The sequence below is a fragment of the Hypanus sabinus genome, chromosome 1 (assembly GCF_030144855.1).
Source record: "Hypanus sabinus isolate sHypSab1 chromosome 1, sHypSab1.hap1, whole genome shotgun sequence".
In the NCBI taxonomy this organism is placed as follows: Eukaryota; Metazoa; Chordata; class Chondrichthyes; order Myliobatiformes; family Dasyatidae; genus Hypanus; species Hypanus sabinus.
This window is the reverse complement of record NC_082706.1, coordinates 78,375,697-78,394,207: the sequence shown is the minus strand read 5'-3', so window position 1 is coordinate 78,394,207 and position 18,511 is coordinate 78,375,697. Positions and strand designations below refer to the sequence as shown.

General features: G+C 42.8%; 1 protein-coding gene across 1 annotated transcript in view; it reads left to right on the top strand.

The window, feature by feature from the left end:
• The window catches only part of mlh1 (mutL homolog 1, colon cancer, nonpolyposis type 2 (E. coli)), a 130,928-nt gene that overhangs the window by 68,271 nt on the left and 44,146 nt on the right, over window positions 1-18,511 (top strand). The window contains exons 9-11 of the mRNA XM_059971177.1: window positions 3,478-3,590; window positions 7,054-7,147; window positions 7,243-7,396. Of these exons, the coding sequence (XP_059827160.1) occupies window positions 3,478-3,590; window positions 7,054-7,147; window positions 7,243-7,396 (361 nt within the window). The remainder of the gene's footprint in view (window positions 1-3,477; window positions 3,591-7,053; window positions 7,148-7,242; window positions 7,397-18,511) is intronic.

The following is an 18,511-nucleotide window of genomic DNA, read 5'->3' as shown; positions in this document are numbered from 1 at the left end:
GGCTGATGTTTTAAATATTTCTGTTAGGGTCCCCTCGACTTACGCACTAGCCTCCCACAGGGTCTGAGGGAACACCTTGTTAGGGTCTTGGGGTTTTATCTATCCTAATTTGCCTTAAGATGGCAACTACCACCTCGTCTATACCCTGAATAGGGTCCACAACCTTGAGATCTTCCCCATCCATTCTGGCTCAACACATAGATTACTATTCTGATCTTCCAGAGGACCAACTTTGTCCCTTGTCATTTTGCTCTTAACACATCTGTAAAAGCCTGTAGGATTCTTCTTCACCTTTGTGTGCTAGCACAACCTCATGTCTTTTAGACCTCCTTCTGAAGTGTTCTCTGGCATTTCTTGTACTCAAATACTTTATTTTGTTCCTGCCTCCCTTTACCTGCTATGCACCTACTTTTTCTTAACCAGGACCTTAATATCTCTTGAAAACCAACCCTAAGCCTGTTTTCCTTTTATTCTGACTGGAACATATAAAAACTGTATACTCTCAATTTCACTTTTGAGGGCCTCCCACTTACGAAGTACACCTTTGTTAGAAAACAACTTATCTCAATTCACAATTGCCAGATCCTTTCTAATACCATTAAAATCAACCCTTCTTAAATTTAGAATCTTAACCCAAGGACCAGACCTATCCTTCTCCATAAATACCTTGAAACTAATCATTCGATGCAAAGAGTTCCCTTACACAAATTTTTGTCACCTGCCCTATCTCATTCCCTAATAGGACATCTGGTATTGCACTCTCACTTATTTGTACTAATTAAGGAAACATTCCTGAACACATTTGGCAAACTATCCCATCTAGCCCTTTTACAGTATGGGAGTCCCTGTCAATATGTGGAAAGTTAAAATTGCCTACTATCACTACCTTGTTTCTTGCAACAGTCTGTGACATTTCTACAAATTTGTTCTAAATCCCGCAGACTGGTGGGTAGTGTATAATATCCCATTAATGTGGTCATGCCTTCTTAATTCTACCCATAAAGCCCCACTAGAATAGCTTTCCAATCTGTCCTGACTGAGCACTGCTGTGACATTTTTCCTGACTACTAATGCCACCCCTCCTCCTTAATCCCTCCCACTCTAACAAATCTAAAAAAAATGGAATCTTGGAACACTGAGCGGCCTGACTTGTCCATCCTGCGACCAAGTCTCACTAATTTTTTTTCCTTCTTTTTTTGTTTTGCATAATTTGTTGTCTTGCATATTAATTGCTTGTTTAGTTTTGTTCAAAACTAAAAACTGTGGTGCTGCCAGATGAGCTAAACCTTTCTGCACTCAGTTCAATGTTGCCAACACAGCCCTCAACGTGGACAGCTGCAGGGCTGTGGGACTGGACGATATCACAGGGCAGGTACTCAGAATGTGCGCGGCGCAACTGCCTTAGTGTTTGCAGACATTTTTAATTTCTCCTTCTGGTGTGGAGAGCCTTCTTGCTTCAAAACATCCACCATTGTCCCTGTACCTAAAAGGACCAAGGTAACACGTCTGAATGACTGGCGTTCTGTTGCACTCACCTCAATAATAAGCAAGTGCTTTGAGAGGCTGGTCAAGGAGTACGTTTGCAGCACTGGACCCCCTACACTTCACCAACCGACATAACAAATCAATAAATGACACAATAGCCACAGCTCTACACACTGTCCTTATACACCTGGAAAGGAGAGATTGTTATGAGAGGATGCTGATCTTGGACTACAGTTCAGCATTCAATACCATAATTCCCTCCAGGCTGGTCAAGAAGTTCAGACACCTCAGCCTTCACCCTACTTTGTGCAGTTGGATCCTGAACTTCCTGTCAGATCACCAGCAGGTGGTAAGAGTGGGCTCCCTCAACACAAGAGCCCCCCAGGGCTGTGTCCTAAGCCCCTTCTTTACTCTCTTTCTCTTTGTACACCCATGACTGGGTTACCACCCACAACTCCAATCTGCTAATTAAATTTGCAGATGATGCTACCTTAATTGGCATTATCTCAAATAATAATGAGGCAACCTACAAAGAAGTCATCACCCTGATACAGTGGTGTCAAGAAAACAACCTCTCCCTCATTGTTGCAAAAGAGCTGGTTGTAGACTATAGGAGGAATGGAGACAGGCTCACCCCTATTGTCATCAATAGATCTGGGGTTGAGAGGGTGAACAACTTCAAGTTCCTCGGTATACACATCACCGAGGACCTCACTTGGTCTGTACATACTGTGGGTGTGGTGAAAACAGCACAATAGCGCCTCTTTCACCTCACACAGTTGAAGAAGTTCGGCATGAATCCCCAAATCCTAAGGACTTTCTACAGGGGCAGATTTGAGAGCATCCTGACTGGGCTGTATCACTGCCTGGTATGGGAACTGAACTTCCCTCAATCGCAGGACTCTGCAGAGAGTGGTGCAGACAGTCCAGCACATTTGTTGATGTGAACTTCCCAGTATTCAGGAGATTTACAGAGACTGGTGTGTAAAAAGGGCCCAAGGATCTTTGGGGAACTGAGTCATCCCCACCACAAACTGTGTAGGTGCTACCATCTGGGAAACTGTACCACAGTATAAAAGCCAGGACCAACAGGCTCTGGGACAACTTCTTCCACCAGGCCATCAGATTAATTAATTCATGCTGACACAATTGTAATTCTAACTATATTGACTGTTCTGTTGTATATCTTACTGTACACAGTATTGATTACTGTAATTTACACATTCAGACAGATGTAATGGAAATAAAGTCAATTCAATTCCATTATTGTGTATAATTTTTCCATTGATTCTATTGCGTTCCTTTGTATTTACTTCGAATGCCCTCAAGAAAATGAGTCACAGGGTAGTATAAGCTGATATATGTACTTCGATAAATTTCTCTCTGAATGACTTTCATGGTCTTTGTATCTTGGCTATCTGGAGAAATACAAATTTCAGCTGTATATGCACACATGCTTTGGTGATAAGTGAACCTTTGAATTTACTTTGAACCTGTGTGATTGGGGTCCTTGATAGTGGTGCCATCTTCTGGCTTGTCATTCAAAACTGCAGTTGCTGTCTGTTTCAATTGGTAATTACTTGAAAGAACAAATGCTCCTATTTTCCAGTGGCCATGTGACTATTATATTTGTGTCCTAGTGACATGTAAACTGTTAGCAAAGTTTGACTCAACATATAGCCTTCACTTGACGTAATCATGAACTTTCGACTGAAAAGCAATGAATCTGTACTGCTGCCCTTAGTCATCAAATCATCCATGCCCCTCTCCTGTAACTAACTAGCTGGCTAAGTTGCTTAGAGTAGCAAAATTATTTAGAAATTGTGTCAGACAATATAAGCTGATCACTGATCAGTTCCTGAAAATAATTGGCTATGGATATTGCTTTACCTATGGTGGAATCCCAAACAATTTCATGTTTATTATTCATATCTGGGCAATTTAGAAACCCTTGTAGACTCTGAATTTCTTCCATTTTTCTTTCCATTCCAGGGAATTAATTGAGGTGTCCTTTGAAGAACCAAAATTTGCTTTCAAAATGAAAGGTTACATATCCAATGCAAATTATTCTGTGAAAAAATGCATCTTTTTGCTCTTCATAAATCGTAAGTGAACATTTTGTGCAGATAGTTTGGTTTATGAGCCCATTGCTGTCATCCTTTTGAGCTCTTAATTTCCATCAGGATATCTCTTTCCTCCAAAATGCTTGGAATTATAAAATTCTGTTGTAGGTATGGTCTTTCTATGTAGAAAATACAATGAGAAAGTTGAAGCATATATTGAGTCTACTAATGGTTAGAGCAAATAAGACACTCATATCATGTAATATTGAGTTGTACTTCAGCTGGGCTAAACTGTATGCGGGGAGGGAATATATTCAACTTTGTGCCTTTTCTCCACTATGGTGTGAAGACCTTATTGTTCACTTCAGTATTTGTCAAAATTGAATTGTTTAGTACTTTCTTAAATTCCTGGAACAGCAATTTAAGCAATTAACAAATGTCTCACAGTGCAATGCAATATGACAGGGAATGTTGAAGTTGGAGAAAACTGAATCTGCTGTTTGTCATTCTGTGATTCCATTAGGAAAAGTGTGCACTTAAAAGTGATCTTGCTTCCAAAGCAAAGCTGCACCAAGAATCAATAAAGGTAGCATTAAGGAGCATACCTGTGACAAATATATTGTAGGGGACATGACACCACTTAATGATAATGTCCATTTTATTTGGCCTCATGTAGCATAGAAATTAGTTTAATTATTATTATTATTTTTTACTTTATGATCCTGTCTGTCTGCATCACATTAGTTTACCAGTATGACGTGAGTAGGAAAATTCATCCAGCAGGTCATAGTGTACCAAAGGGCCTGTTTCTATGCTGCGTGACTAAACTCACATCAAACACCAATTAATTACATTAACTCTATTTTGATTTCCTTACATCCTCACCAGCTCCTCTCATATTTTATCATTTGCCATTTCCACATATTAATCTTGCTCTTTTCTGTCCCTTGCCATTTGAATTACAGGATTGAAATGTATAAATAAAGGATTGGAGTCTACAAGAAGCTCACATTGTTGTCCAAAGTTTAAATGCTCTTAAAAGCACATGCGAGAGTTGGAAATGTGATAAATTTAATCTTGAGTTGTTATATTATTTGAATCAGGAAAGCATTTAGAATTATAGTTCCACATGTATGTGGACTAAGATGTCTACCTGAGCTTAGTCCCATTTGTCTCTTTGGCTCATCACTCCAAGCCTTTCCAATCCACCTACCTGTCCAAGTGTCTTTAAATATTTGTAATTGTATTTGTTTCTGTACTTTGCTCAGTTCACATACCAGTGAGTCCCTGTGTGTGTTTGGAGGGGGGGTGGGTGCTGGAATTGGGGAGAAGCTGCCTCTTAGGGTCTCTTTAAATGTTTGTCCACTTCCCTTAAATCTTTGCTCTCTAATTTTCATTACCTCAATCCTGGTAAACAGGCTGACTGACCATTCATCAATCTATGCCCATCACCTTTTTATGTTTGCCGCTCAACTTCCTTTGATCTCAGGAAAAAAAGTCCCAGCCTCTCCTTGTAATTTGAACCTTCCAGTTTCGATAACAGCCCGTGAATCTTTTCTGTGCTCTTTCCAACTACTCTGAGTCAGTTATCTTTACTTCCATCTCACTTGAGTTGGTCTGTCTCTGCTGCTTTTGGTTTCTGTTTCTCTGCTTTTTAAAAAATAATGATCTTGTGTTTTTTGACATTAACCTGGTGTGGTATCTTGAGTGATTAGTTTATCCCCAGGTACTCTATTTTGACTCTTAATATCCATGTGGTATTCAGCTTCTGAAATGAAAATGTGCTCATTCTTGTCTATTAACAAAACTAATTTACCAATCACGCAGTCATTCCGTACAAGTTTGTTAATTTTTTTTCTGCATTGACTATCCTTAAATTTGTAATAATAAAACTCGGTTGATATAACAGAATTGAAATTACACCAGAGTCCAAATCATTATCATCACTATCAACCTTTAGTCCTTTTACCAGTTCAAATGCTGTCCTTAATCCAAATTCCTTCCTGTTTTATAACCAGTTCGCTTTCAAGACTCAAGTTTATTTATCACATGTACATCAAAAAATACAGCAAAATGCATTGTTTGCATTAATACCCTACACACAGGAGGGTGGGCTGGGGTAGCCTGCAAATGTCACCACACAATTCTGGGGCAAACATAGCATACCCACAATGCTTAGCAGAGCAGTACAGAACACAACAAGCAACAAAAATCCATAGCAAACTAGGCTGTGTTCCTCCCTCCCACCTATGCGTATACACAGCCCTCAAACCCCAAAAAAGGCCGTCATTTTCAGCCTCCAGTCTTCAGTAGACTCATACAGAAAGACATTGGATCTTTGACTATCCCATGAGACTTGCAGACCTGGGGGTCCAGTCAACGTGTCTGTTTCCAGACTTCCAATTCGACCCTTGGGCTTTGATCATTGCCATCGATCGATCACCAAACACCAAGCCTTGTCAATGATGAGAGTTTAAATGCTAGGCTTTGACTCCAGTTTCACCAATTCATGAAACCTAGGGGATCATTGGACCTTGTTCCTCCTGCTGGCATGGAAATCTGATTCCAGAACCTCCCCCGCCCGCCCCCGCAAACTCACTGATCCTTGGGGGTGGGTCACCAGCCTCCATCCATTCTGGTATGCTGGTGCGACTTCCTGGCAGCTTGAGTTTACTCTTCAATATCTGTCTGTTCCCCCTCCCCCCAAAAGGCCATAAATTAAAAGGGCTAGTGTAGGATTTGTGTAAATGGGTGATTGATGGTCACCATGGCCAGAGGGCCTGTTTGCAGTTTGGATGCACTGTTGAAATATAATCCTGAGAATTGTTCTTGAAAACTCAAATGAAACAAGTATGTACATAGTAAATGTTAGGGTAGTAAGGAATGTTGATGTACAGAGCTACCTGGTGTAAGCATCAATAGTTTACCAAATGTCACAACGCTGGTAGAAAGTGAGGAAGACATATGGCATACTTTTAAATTAGCGACTTTGCAAAAAATTGATTCAATCACACTTGGATTTATCTGCAGTTCTGGTCACCACACAATAGGAGGAAGTGATTGCATTCAAAAGAATGCAGAGAAGATTTGCCAGATTGTTGCTTGGATTAGACAATCATGGTTATGATGAGAGATTGGATAGGCTCAGATTGTTTTCCCTGGAGTAAAAGGCGATCTGAGAGAGTTGCATGACATTTATAAGAGGCATGGGTAATGTAATCAAAATATTTTTCCCATGGTTTGGCTATCTGATTCTGTTTTGAATCTTAAGAAGCTCTTGCAGGCCTTAAAGCTATATTTCTTTTTGAGAAAAAGCCTAAAACCAATGATTGCTCTCAGAATTGTATTGCAATGTGGATAAATTACTTCACTCAAATTGTTGGTGAATCCTTAAAATTCTCTAAGCAGTTGAATGTACTCACTATAGATTTAATGGAAAATGTAATGGAAAAATTTGTTTGCCAACTCGCTATTGATTCAAGCATACTTTCAATTTTTTCTCAAGATCGCTTGGTGGAATCAAGTGCTTTACGGAAAGCAATTGAAAATGTTTATGCAGCATACCTTCCCAAAAATACACATCCCTTCCTATATCTGAGGTAAATATGATACGGGAGAACTTTATTTCATCCATTTATTCTTGTATTATTTCATCCATTTGCACTGTTTGAAGTTTTTTTATGTATATTTTAAGCCTTGAAATATTACCACAAAATGTAGATGTAAACGTCCATCCAACAAAGCATGAAGTACACTTTCTACATGAAGATAGCATCATCGAGAGTGTGCAACAATATGTGGAGAGTAAGCTGCTTGGTGCGAACTCCTCCAGAACCTATTTTACTCAGGTTAGTGTTGTGATTGCCATGGTCAATGAATGGGAAGCTGTTCTGATCTTTATCTTGCAGGGATTATAAAATTTGTCTCCAGGTTCACTGTTTAAAACTAACCATTCAAATCCTTCTTGCGTTTGTATATTGCTTGAATCATAAAATATGAAGTGTAGTTGTACGTGAGAAGGTCACTGTATGATAGTATTGGGAGACGTGACAAGAAAAGCAATCAAAATCTTTTCATTCTGCAATCTTTGAGTAGATTGGAGAGGATGAAGCATCTGGAGCAGAATTCCCACTGAAAATAGGGGAACTAAGAAAGAACCACAGGTCACATTTAAAGGGCTACTCCACTTATGACCCCACCCCACCACACCAGCTGTTCTTCCGACTTCATCAGCTAGTCTGCTTCCCATTCCCTTGTGAGCAAGGGAGATGCAACTCCTGCACTTTTACCCTGTCGCTTCCTGCTGCTGTGAAATTGTCCTGTGTCCTAAATCCATCATATAAATACTATTGCAAAGAAAGCACGACAGTGTCTCTACTTCCTTAGGAGTCTGTGGAGGTTCGGCATGTCATTGAAAACCTTGGCAAACTTCTATAGATGTGTGGTGGAAAGTGTGCTGACTGGCTGCATTTTGGCCTAGTATGGGAACACTCATGCCTTTGAGCAGAAAATCCTACAAAGGTAATAGATTTGGCCCAGTACATCACAGATAAAACCCTCCCAAACACTGATCACACCCCCATGAAACATTGCTGTAGAAAAGCAGCATCCATCATCAATAATCCTCTCCACCCTGGCCATGCTATTTTCTCACTGCTGCCACCGCTAGGTTTAAGAACAGTTACTACCCCTCAACCATCTTGCTCAACAAAAGGAGATAGCTACAGTTAGGTAAAGACTCGGATATATTATTTCACGTTTGTTATTTATTGCTATTTATTTGTATCTGCATTTGCACAGTTAACAGTTCCTGATGTTTACAGTTCACAATTACTGTTCTATAGATTTGCTAAGTATGCCTGCAGAAAAAGTATCTCAGGGTTGTATGCAGTAACGTGTATGTACTCTGATAATAAGTTTTACTATGAACATTTTTGAACTTTGCAGCCAAAATAGTTCTTACAGATGAGCAATGATTCACTTGTACTGATTCTCATGGTACATTGCTTTCACTGTCTGCAGAATAATATATTGGAGGAGTCAGATGCCATTAAGCCTGAGCATCTGGTTGTCTGCCATGTTAGTTCTTCATCCCAATTCTACTGTAGCTTCCTGTACAATCAGAATGCATGGTTAAAGATCTTCTGTCTAGGAATGTAGCAGCCTTCCAGACTTAATATTGCCTTAAGCAATTTCAGATAATTTTCATCTTTATATGGACTGGCCAGTTTGGCTTTAATGTTACCCATCTTTAACATTCAGGTTTTTTTTCTTTCCACAGACACTGCCACCTTCTTTAGGACTTCAGCAATAACCTGACCTGCATTTCACTGGTTTTACACTTCCTTTTTCTAATAAGTCCCCATTTTCAGCCAGGCAGCTCCATAAACAGTTGACAGTCCTAGTGTATCAAAGTGATTGCCTGTGTCTTCCATTTCCTCACCTACCCTCTGCAACTTGAAATCAAATTATTTTCTGTCTTTTACAATTCTGACAAAAGTTTTTTTTTGACCTGAAATGTCAATGCTTGTTTCCACAGATGCCTCCTGGCTTGCTGCAGTGTATGTCCAGCAGCTTCTATTTTTGGTTAAAATTTCCAAAGACTTCAGTTTAATAATTTCATTTTTATTTTATTGTTATTTGGAGATACAGTGCAGAACAGGCCCTTCAAGCCATGCCACCAGCAGCTCATTGATTTAACTCTAGCCTAATCATGGGACACTTTACAATGACCAATTAACCTTCTAACTGTTATGACTTTTGACTGTGGGAGGAAACCCGTGCATTTCACAGGGAGGATGTGTAAACTCCTTACAGAGGACACCTGGATTGAACTCCTAACTCTTGACTCCCCAAGCTGTAATAGTGTTGTGCTAACTTCTGCACTGCTGCCCTCCAATGTATGCAGTAAACTAGTGTAGAATTATGGAAAATGAATGGAGTTATGTTCTTTCTGAACGTTACATGGTATTACTTCTTGCTCAAATCCAAACTTCATAAATTTCATTACCATTGCTGCTAGTTTTTATCCTCCAAGAGATTTGTCAGACGTGTCTTCCCACACAAAGCAGTACTACCTGTTTCAAGTCAGACTTTGCCTCTTTGTAGATGCTGTCCCTCAGAAATACACCTACTAGCAATGTCAGACTCACCAGCTTGCAGTTTCCTGGTTTGTTCTGCTAATCTTTTTATACAATAGTCCCACTTTAGCCACATTCTGGTGCTCTGGAATGGCATCTGTGGTCAAAGATGAAGCAAAAATACCCAAGGGTCTGTGCAATGTCTCCTCCAGTTTCCCACAACACCTAAGAATGCACAGTGTTACGTACCACGTAACTAGGTCACTTACCAGCAAAGATAGAGAGGTCCGTTGAAGTCTGATGGTACTATTTTTAAAAGTCTTTATTTATAAAGGGGCACAAAAATAAGATTAATACAAACATTCAGATAATATACGTCGTCACTACTCAATCTAAAAGCGCGGGTCTAATAATAACCATCAATAAGAAACAGCTCGATCATTTGTCTAGGGCAGGGGTCGGCAACCTTTACCACTGAAAGAGCCATTTGGACCCGTCTCCCACAGAAAAGAAAGCACTGGGAGCCACAAAACCCGTTTGACATTTAAAATGAAATAACACTGCATACAACGTTTTTTTTGCCTTTATGCTATGTATAAACAAACTATAATGTGTTGCATTTATGAAATCGATGAACTCCTGCAGAGAAAACGAAATTACATTTCTGCATGCAACAAAAACATTTTGAACTCCGAAAAAAAGACATTGGGTTGAAGGTTACTTTTAAGTAAAATAATCAACGTCTATTTGAGTCCTTCTTGTATTTATGAAAAACGCCGAACTTAAATTGTCCGCCAGCAGCAAACCAAAAATAACGTCAGCCGGCTGTCAACCTGAAAAATAAAAGGACTATTTCACCGAACAATGAAAACATATGAATATACGTAAAATAATAGGCAATTAAAATATTTATCATACTTGGTTAATGGGATTTCTGCTCCTGGACCTCAGCACACAGCGTCTGCACATCAGGGCTGTATGACATCACCTTCATCTTTACACAGGATCGCAAGCTGTTATCTGTGAGGCGTGCGCGATGTTTGTTTTTAATAAAGTTCATGTTGGAGAACACCTGCTCACATACATATGTGGATCCAAAGATCGACAGGACTCCAAGCGCATACTTTTTAATGTTTACATAAATGTTGGGGATAGCATTCCATATTTCGAACACAAGCTTGTCCGGTTTGGGGAGGTTTTCAATATCACTCCATTTGTGATTCTGAGCAAAAACGGCCTTCTGACAGGCAACATCATCAATTTCTGCTGTCAAGCGTCTAAACTTGGACACCCATACGTCTTTGTCAGCTATGTCGGCCAGTTCCATCTCAAGATCAGGTTGACTCACACCTGCCAATGCAGTTGTATTCAGTAGAGATGGATCGATGCTTAGGGGAGTGACCGGGAAGGATAATGTGTCTTTTACCTCTCTGAACTCACAGAAGCGTTCCCCAAACGATGTTTGCATTGCGATGATTGCAGAATGTAAATACTCTGAATTTATCATGTCGTGAGCTTGTTTGAACTCTCTCAAATTGGGGAAGTGAGACAATGTGCCTTTCTGTAAATCTCTGGCAAGCGCTGTCAACTTGCGCTGGAATGCCAAAACATCCTCCAACATGTGCAGGGCTGTGCGTCCTTTCCCCTGAAGAGCTGTGTTCAGCGTGTTCAGGTGCGCTGTCATGTCTACCATGAAGTGTAGCTTTTCCGGCCACTCTGGCTGTTCCAGCTCAGGGAAGGTGAGACCTTTGCTGCCCAGGAAAGTTTTCACTTCTTCCAGACACGCGACAAAGCGTTTCTGCACCTCCCCTCTGGACAGCCACTGGACTTTGTTGTGCAGCAGGAGATCAGAATATGCGCTTTCCAGCTCGTCCAGTAACAAACGGAATTGACGGTGATTTAAACTTTTTGCCATTATTTTATTGACAATCTGAATGACAGCATCCATTACTTCTGTGCATTCCGGAGGAAATGTTTGAGCGCACAGTGCCTCTTGGTGCAAGATGCAGTGAAAAGTCAGCAGCTTTCTGTCCAGCGATTTCTGCAGTAAAGCCACAAATCTGTTGTGCGCTCCTGTCATACTTGGTGCCCCATCAGTAGCTACTGACACCAAGTAGGTGGTCTTTATTCCTTTGGCTCTTAAACAATTCAAGACAGCCTCACAGATGTCCTCCCCCCATGTTTGGCCTTTTAGAGGTATCAACTCAATCATTTCTTCCTGTGGCCCGGCAGAGTTTACATACCGGCAGAACAGCGCTATTTAGATAATAGACAATAGGTGCAGAAGTAGACCATTCGGCCCCTCGAGTCTGCACCGCTATTTGTTCAATATCACCTTTCTCTTTAGACTCGTTACAGGCAATCAAGTAGGCCACAGCTGAATTGATGTCTTTAATTTACTGTCTCCTGATGTCTTCTGCCATTTTTATGGTTCTGTCTTTAAACAGTCTTTGCAGAGAGGGGCATATCCCTGATTTTCTGCACAATTTCACTCTTGTTTTTTAAAGTCCGTGAATAAATGTTCTAAAATCTTAATGAAAGATTCTTTTATATATTCACCATCTGTAAACTGCTTCCCATGCCTGACTATTTCCCGAGCGGCAACAAAACTAGCATATGTCGTTGATTTTCCAGTCATCATCCACTTCTTGAAATGATTTTTGCTCAGATCAACCTTCTGCATCAGTTCCGAAACGGCTTTTTTTCTCTCATCTCCATCCGGATATTTTTGAGCAAAGGCTGCATGTTTATTCTGGAAATGTCTTGCGACTTTTGACTTTTTGTTGTTTGCTAGTTTCTCATTGCATATTAAGCATACCGGTAAACAAGTCTCGTCTGCAGTGAAAGCAAATGAATCTGCCCACGTATCATTAAACGTTCTGTTTTCTTCAGTCACTTTTCTTTTTTTAGAATTCTCCATAGTTAGCCTACGTTGGATCGAAAAATTAAAGAAATTGCGCACTGGCGGGTGTCAGGCATTGGGTGTGGTGACGTATATTAATAGCGACAAAAAACATTTTATTTAGATTGTACAAGATCACCATAATCTTCAAATTTAGAATTACATTTCAAAAACTAACAAACTAACATAAAATACATTTTAATTAAATACTCATCATTTATTTTCCAAAGCCACAGGGAGCCGCAGCACAGAGATGAAAGAGTCGAATGCGGCTCGGGAGCCGCGGGTTGCCGACCCCTGGCCTAGGAGATAATATATTGTCCGATGGAAATATAAAAGTCACTCAGTTCCTGCAGGCTTCAGCCTTTGGGGACTGCTGGGTTTTCACTTGTTGGGGAGAGAGAGATATGTGAGAAAAGAAACTTGCCCGGGTCTTTTATGAAGCCAATCCGTTGAATCGGGAAAGTTGGTTCCCCATTGTTAGTTCAAGAACATCGGTTCTGTGGTACCTGCCACCGGCGCCCAAGCAAGGGGAACTGAACGCACGTGGCTTCCTTCAAATGGCTTCCCGCCACTACGGGATTGTTAGCGTTTCTTCTGGTGCGTCTGAAGGGGTTGTTCCCCCAGACCCTCTTTTATACTTCCCCATGGGGTCTCAGATGTCAATCAGGTTGGGATGATGCAATCTCTCTCTCAACCAGCCCACTTTGCCCGAGGGCTGGCACGTAGCAAAGTCCCCAATCCACAAACGTGTTCTCCAGGAGACAATGGTCAATGTCGCGTTATTTTGCATCCGGCGGGGAACGAGGCATCCGGCATGTCTCCCATTTCCTGGGTCTACTGACCCCCCCCCCCCCCCAACTAGTGCTCTTGCGATTCTCAGGAAGGAGGGGGCTGTGGGCATAACACCTCCCCTCTTAACAGCGTTTTTTACCAGCGGTTAAAAATTGAGTCGTACAGAGTCTTACAGGATTTTAGAATCTAACAATACACAGGCTTTTCTTTTCACTACAGAGCAATACAGGTATACATTTAATTCAGCATCCAAAAGGTTAACGATTACAGTGGCATTTCCTTTAATATTGTAACATCTTGTACCTTACTAAAGTCTTGTAGCATGAGACTTCAACTTAATAACCACCTATTTTTTTTTCCCGCAACAAAACTAAGGATTTGTGATCTTCGCTTATGTGCATCTACAAAAGTTTATGCGAATACTAATGGTTTCCGTCCTTTCACTTAACCGGCAGGTTTCCAAGGGGGCCATCTTTATTATTCACAGGCTTTGGCGCAATCCTGTACAACCTGCTTTGCTGTTTAAAATGGCATCCCTATTAACCGTCGCCTCTTTTCCGGTGAGTTCCCCCATGGGGAACTTGAGTAATTTGGCGTGGTAAACTCCCGCCCGCCTCTTTCATAGGGGTTACTTTATCAACACCGTGTCCCAAACTTAGACCATTTCCACCCAATTCTTTAATTTTACCCAGGTGGCTGGCCCTTTCGTCAGGACCCTTCAGGCTATTGGGTTTTAATTCGAACTCTTTGTTCAAGTAGCATTTCGAATTCGGCCTCTTCACACCCCATCCTGGCATAACAATAGAGTGAGGGGCCCCGCTATCTCCCGGCTCACTCTGTAAGCGATCTGTCGGGTTTAAAATTTCTTCATACGACTTGGGAACTACAGACTTTCCGTTTCCTTCAATAATAATTCTCATCTCCCCATTCTTAAATCCTGCATTAACTTTGAACACACCTTCGAGCACAAACACCTGGGAACTCACACTTCCCACGGTTACCAAGGTTAACCCTTTTTCCACTGAACCAAGTCTATCTGACCCACAAGGACGGCCACCCCGTTCCACTGAATCAAATACCTCAGACTTCTTCTGAGCTCCATTACTAGGTTCAGTACCACGTGCATCCCCATCTTGGACACACTCAAACGGGACATTGGCCTCTTCCAGGCTTTCAATACCCGTACCCTTTTCAAATTCTAAGTTCCCCTGTTTCTCCCAGGTACTCTCTGGGCAACTCCCTTCCAGAGTAAACTCAACCCCACGGGCTGAAACAACCTCATCTGCCAACCCAGCAGACTTCTTCGAGGTAAGGGGACCCTTTTCATCTAGGGCTGCCCTCATTTCATTATCGGGAATACCTTTAGAAGAAGTTTCAACTTCCTCAAACAGTTCTGCCAAACCAGACAGATCATCCGTGTCCAACTCTGGACCTCTTAACCGCTCTATCAGTTCCTCATCTTTATTTTTTGCCACTAGGACCTTTCTCCTCACTAAAGGCAGATCTACCTCCGCTCCCTTACCCTCTTTCACTTTACTACTCTTCGTTTTACCACCCTCTAAACCCTCGTGGTACAGGGTCGGTAGAAACGTCTCGGCCAAATCAAAACTGGCCAGATTTAAACTGCTCTCATTTTCAGCTGCCTCTCTCGGCAGGCTACGAGTGACCACGCATGTTGGATAGATCTGGGACTCTAGGGGCGGGGCCACCGCACTCGCCAGTCGGCGGGTCGGCATCATGGCCGCCCAAACCTTACCACCTGCTAAATCGTTACCAAGAAGGACGTCCGCGTCAGTTCTCGGGAACTCTGATGGCACACCTATTTCAACAGGTCCTGACACCAGCTCACAATCCATAATGACCTCATGTAAAGGCACCATTTCTATTCTTTTACTGAATCCCTCTACCGCTACCATGCCCATTTTTCGACCGAATTCTAGTACCTTACGGCTGATCAATGACTGCTCAGCCCCCGTGTCTCTCCAGATTCGTACGGGAATTGGTGGTTCCCCCTTCCTCAAAGACATGGTTCCGTGTGTCAGACAAGTCTCAGACCTTTTTCGTACTCTGTCTACCCGGGGCTCTCTTGTCGATCTATTGATTACCACGGCACACCCGATAGGGACTGCAGTTTTCCTTTTTCCTATCTCTTTCCTCGGAGCAAAGCATCGAGATGCAATATGCCCTCCCTTTCCACAATTAAAACAGGTCAAGCCCGTAAACCTCTGGCCGTCTTGCCTTTGCCCCTCAACCTTACCGCTAGCTCCCAGTGGGACCTCTGCCTCACTCGTCGGACTTTCTCGATCGTTCTCACAGTCTCTCTGGGAACTTTTATTCGAGGAAAACTTTGTCTTGTGGGTTAGGACATATTCATCCGCAAACCTAGCAAATTCTGAAATGGACTTATTCAGCTTCTCATTCAAATACATCCGGATGTCCTCTGAAACACAATCTTTAAATTCCTCAATCAAAAGTAACTCCCTGAGACGCCCATAATCCTCGTCCACTTTTTCCGCGGTGCACCAACGGTCCAAGAGCACACCCTTCTCATAGGCAAACTCGGTATACGTCTGATTCCACCCTTTTCGTAAATTTCTGAACTTTTGTCTATATGCTTCAGCTACTAGCTCGTAACCCCGGAGAATGGCCGCCTTGACTTGGTCATATTTCTCTTCCCCTTCTCCCTCCGTGGACAATGCCGCATATGCCCGCTGTGCCTTCCCTCTTAACACACTTTGTAACAATGCCACCCACTGATCTCTGGGCCACTTCTGATTCACTGCCACCTTTTCAAAAAGCAAGAAATAACTATCAACATCCGTCTCCTCAAACGGGGGTACTAACCTCAACGCCCGACTGACATCAAACCGCTCCTCTTGGTCCGACCCCTGACTTCGTTGTTCTTGCTTTAACTTCTCCATCTCCAAGTCATGTTTCCTCTGTCTCTCTGCCTTCTTCTCCTTCTCGGCCCTTTCCTTCTCCTTTTCAGCTGCTTCCAGCTCTTTTAGCTGAAGTTCATTCTCTCTCTCTCTTCCCCCCCCTCTCTTCCCCCCCTCTCTTCCCCCCCTCTCTTCCCCCCCTCTCTTCCCCCCCTCTCTTCCCCCCCTCTCTTCCCCCCTCTCTTCCCCCCCTCTCTTCCCCCCTCTCTTCCCCCCTCTCTTCCCCCCTCTCTTCCCCCCTCTCTTCCCCCCTCTCTTCCCCCCTCTCTTCCCCCCTCTCTTCCCCCCTCTCTTCCCCCCCTCTCTTCCCCCCCTCTCTTCCCCCCTCTCTTCCCCCTCTCTCTTCCCCCTCTCTCTCTTCCCCCCTCTCTCTTCCCCCCCCCTCTCCTTTCCTTCTCCTTCTCGTCTATTTCCAGCTGTTTTAACTTAATTTCATGTTCCCACCTTAATTTCTCCAACTCTTAACTGAGCTGCCCCACTAGCTGGTACCTTTTCAGGATTATTTTCCAATACCTCCGCTGCAAACACCTCCTTCTCAATGTAATACTGAGTTATGGCCCTTCGCACCTCCCGCTTTTTCATTGGCGACCTCTTCGCCAAATGTACCAAGTCTGATTTGGTGGCCGCCTCTAGTCGGGTTTCCTATAAATTCATCCACATCCATCTTTTCTGGTTTCCCATCTGGCTACCCACGTACCAGACTTACAATCCCAATTCACTGGCCCTCCAATTTGGTATCAAATCCCGGATGAGCCCCCAAGTTGTTACGTACCCCATAACTAGGTCACTTACCAGCAAAGATAGAGAGGTCCGTTGAAGTCTGATGGTACTATTTTTAAAAGTCTTTATTTATAAAGGGGCACAAAAATAAGATTAATACAAACATTCAGATAATATACATCGTCACTACTCAATCTAAAAGCGCGGGTCTAATAATACCCATCAATAAGAAACAGCTCGATCGTTTGTCTAGGGGATAATGTATTGTCCGATGGAAATATAAAAGTCACTCAGTTCCTGCAGGCTTCAGCCTTTGGGGACTGCTGGGTTTTCACTTGTTGGGGAGAGAGAGAGAGATATGTGAGAAAAGAAACTTGCCCGGGTCTTTTATGAAGCCAATCCGTTGAATCGGGAAAGTTGGTTCCCCATTGTTAGTTCAAGAACATCGGTTCTGTGGTACCTGCCACCGGCGCCCAAGCAAGGGGAACTGAACGCACGTGGCTTCCTTCAAATGGCTTCCCGCCACTACGGGATTGTTAGCGTTTCTTCTGGTGCGTCTGAAGGGGTTGTTCCCCCAGACGCTCTTTTATACTTCCCCATGGGGTCTCAGATGTCAATCAGGTTGGGATGATGCAATCTCTCTCTCAACCAGCCCACTTTGCCCGAGGGCTGGCACGTAGCAAAGTCCCCAATCCACAAACGTGTTCTCCAGGAGACAATGGTCAATGTCGCGTTATTTTGCATCCGGCGGGGAGCGAGGCATCCGGCACGTCTCTCTCCCATTTCCTGGGTCTACTGACCCCCCCCACCCCCCCCAACTAGTGATCTTGTGATTCTCACAAAGGAGGGGGCTGCGGGCATAACAACAGGAACACGCCCTGGTGTTTGACGTAACTAGATGTATCATCTCCCTGCTATCTCTTGCATGGTCCAAAAATCACCATTATTTTCCCCCATTTCCTCAGCCTCATCATTTTCTCCACAATAAAACCTGAAATGTTCATTAAAAATATCAACTAATTCCCTTACAACACACAGACAATGCTGGTGGAACTTTGCAGGCCAGGCAGCATCTATGGAAAAGAGTATTTTTGCTGTTTTGGGCTGAAACCCTTCATCAAGACTGGAGAAAAAAAGATGAGTCAGAGTTAGAAGGGGGGAGGAGGAGACAGAAGGGGATAGGTGAAACAAGTAAAGAATTGGGAAGTTGATTGGTGAAAGAAATACAGGGCTGGAGAAGGGGAAATCTAATAGGAGAAGAAAGAAGGCTATGGAAGAAAGAAAAGGGAGGAGGTGCACCAGAGTGAGGTGGATGGGCTGGTAAGGAGATGAGGTGAGGGGGAAAAGGGGATGAGGAATAGTGGGGAGCATTACCAGAAGTTCAAGAAATTGATGTTCATGCCATCAGGTTGGAGGCTTCCCAGATGGAATATAAGGTGTTGCTCCTCCAACCTGAGTGTGACCTCATTGCAACAGTAGTGGAGGCCACGGACTGCCATGTTGGAATGGGATTTGGAGATCCCACTT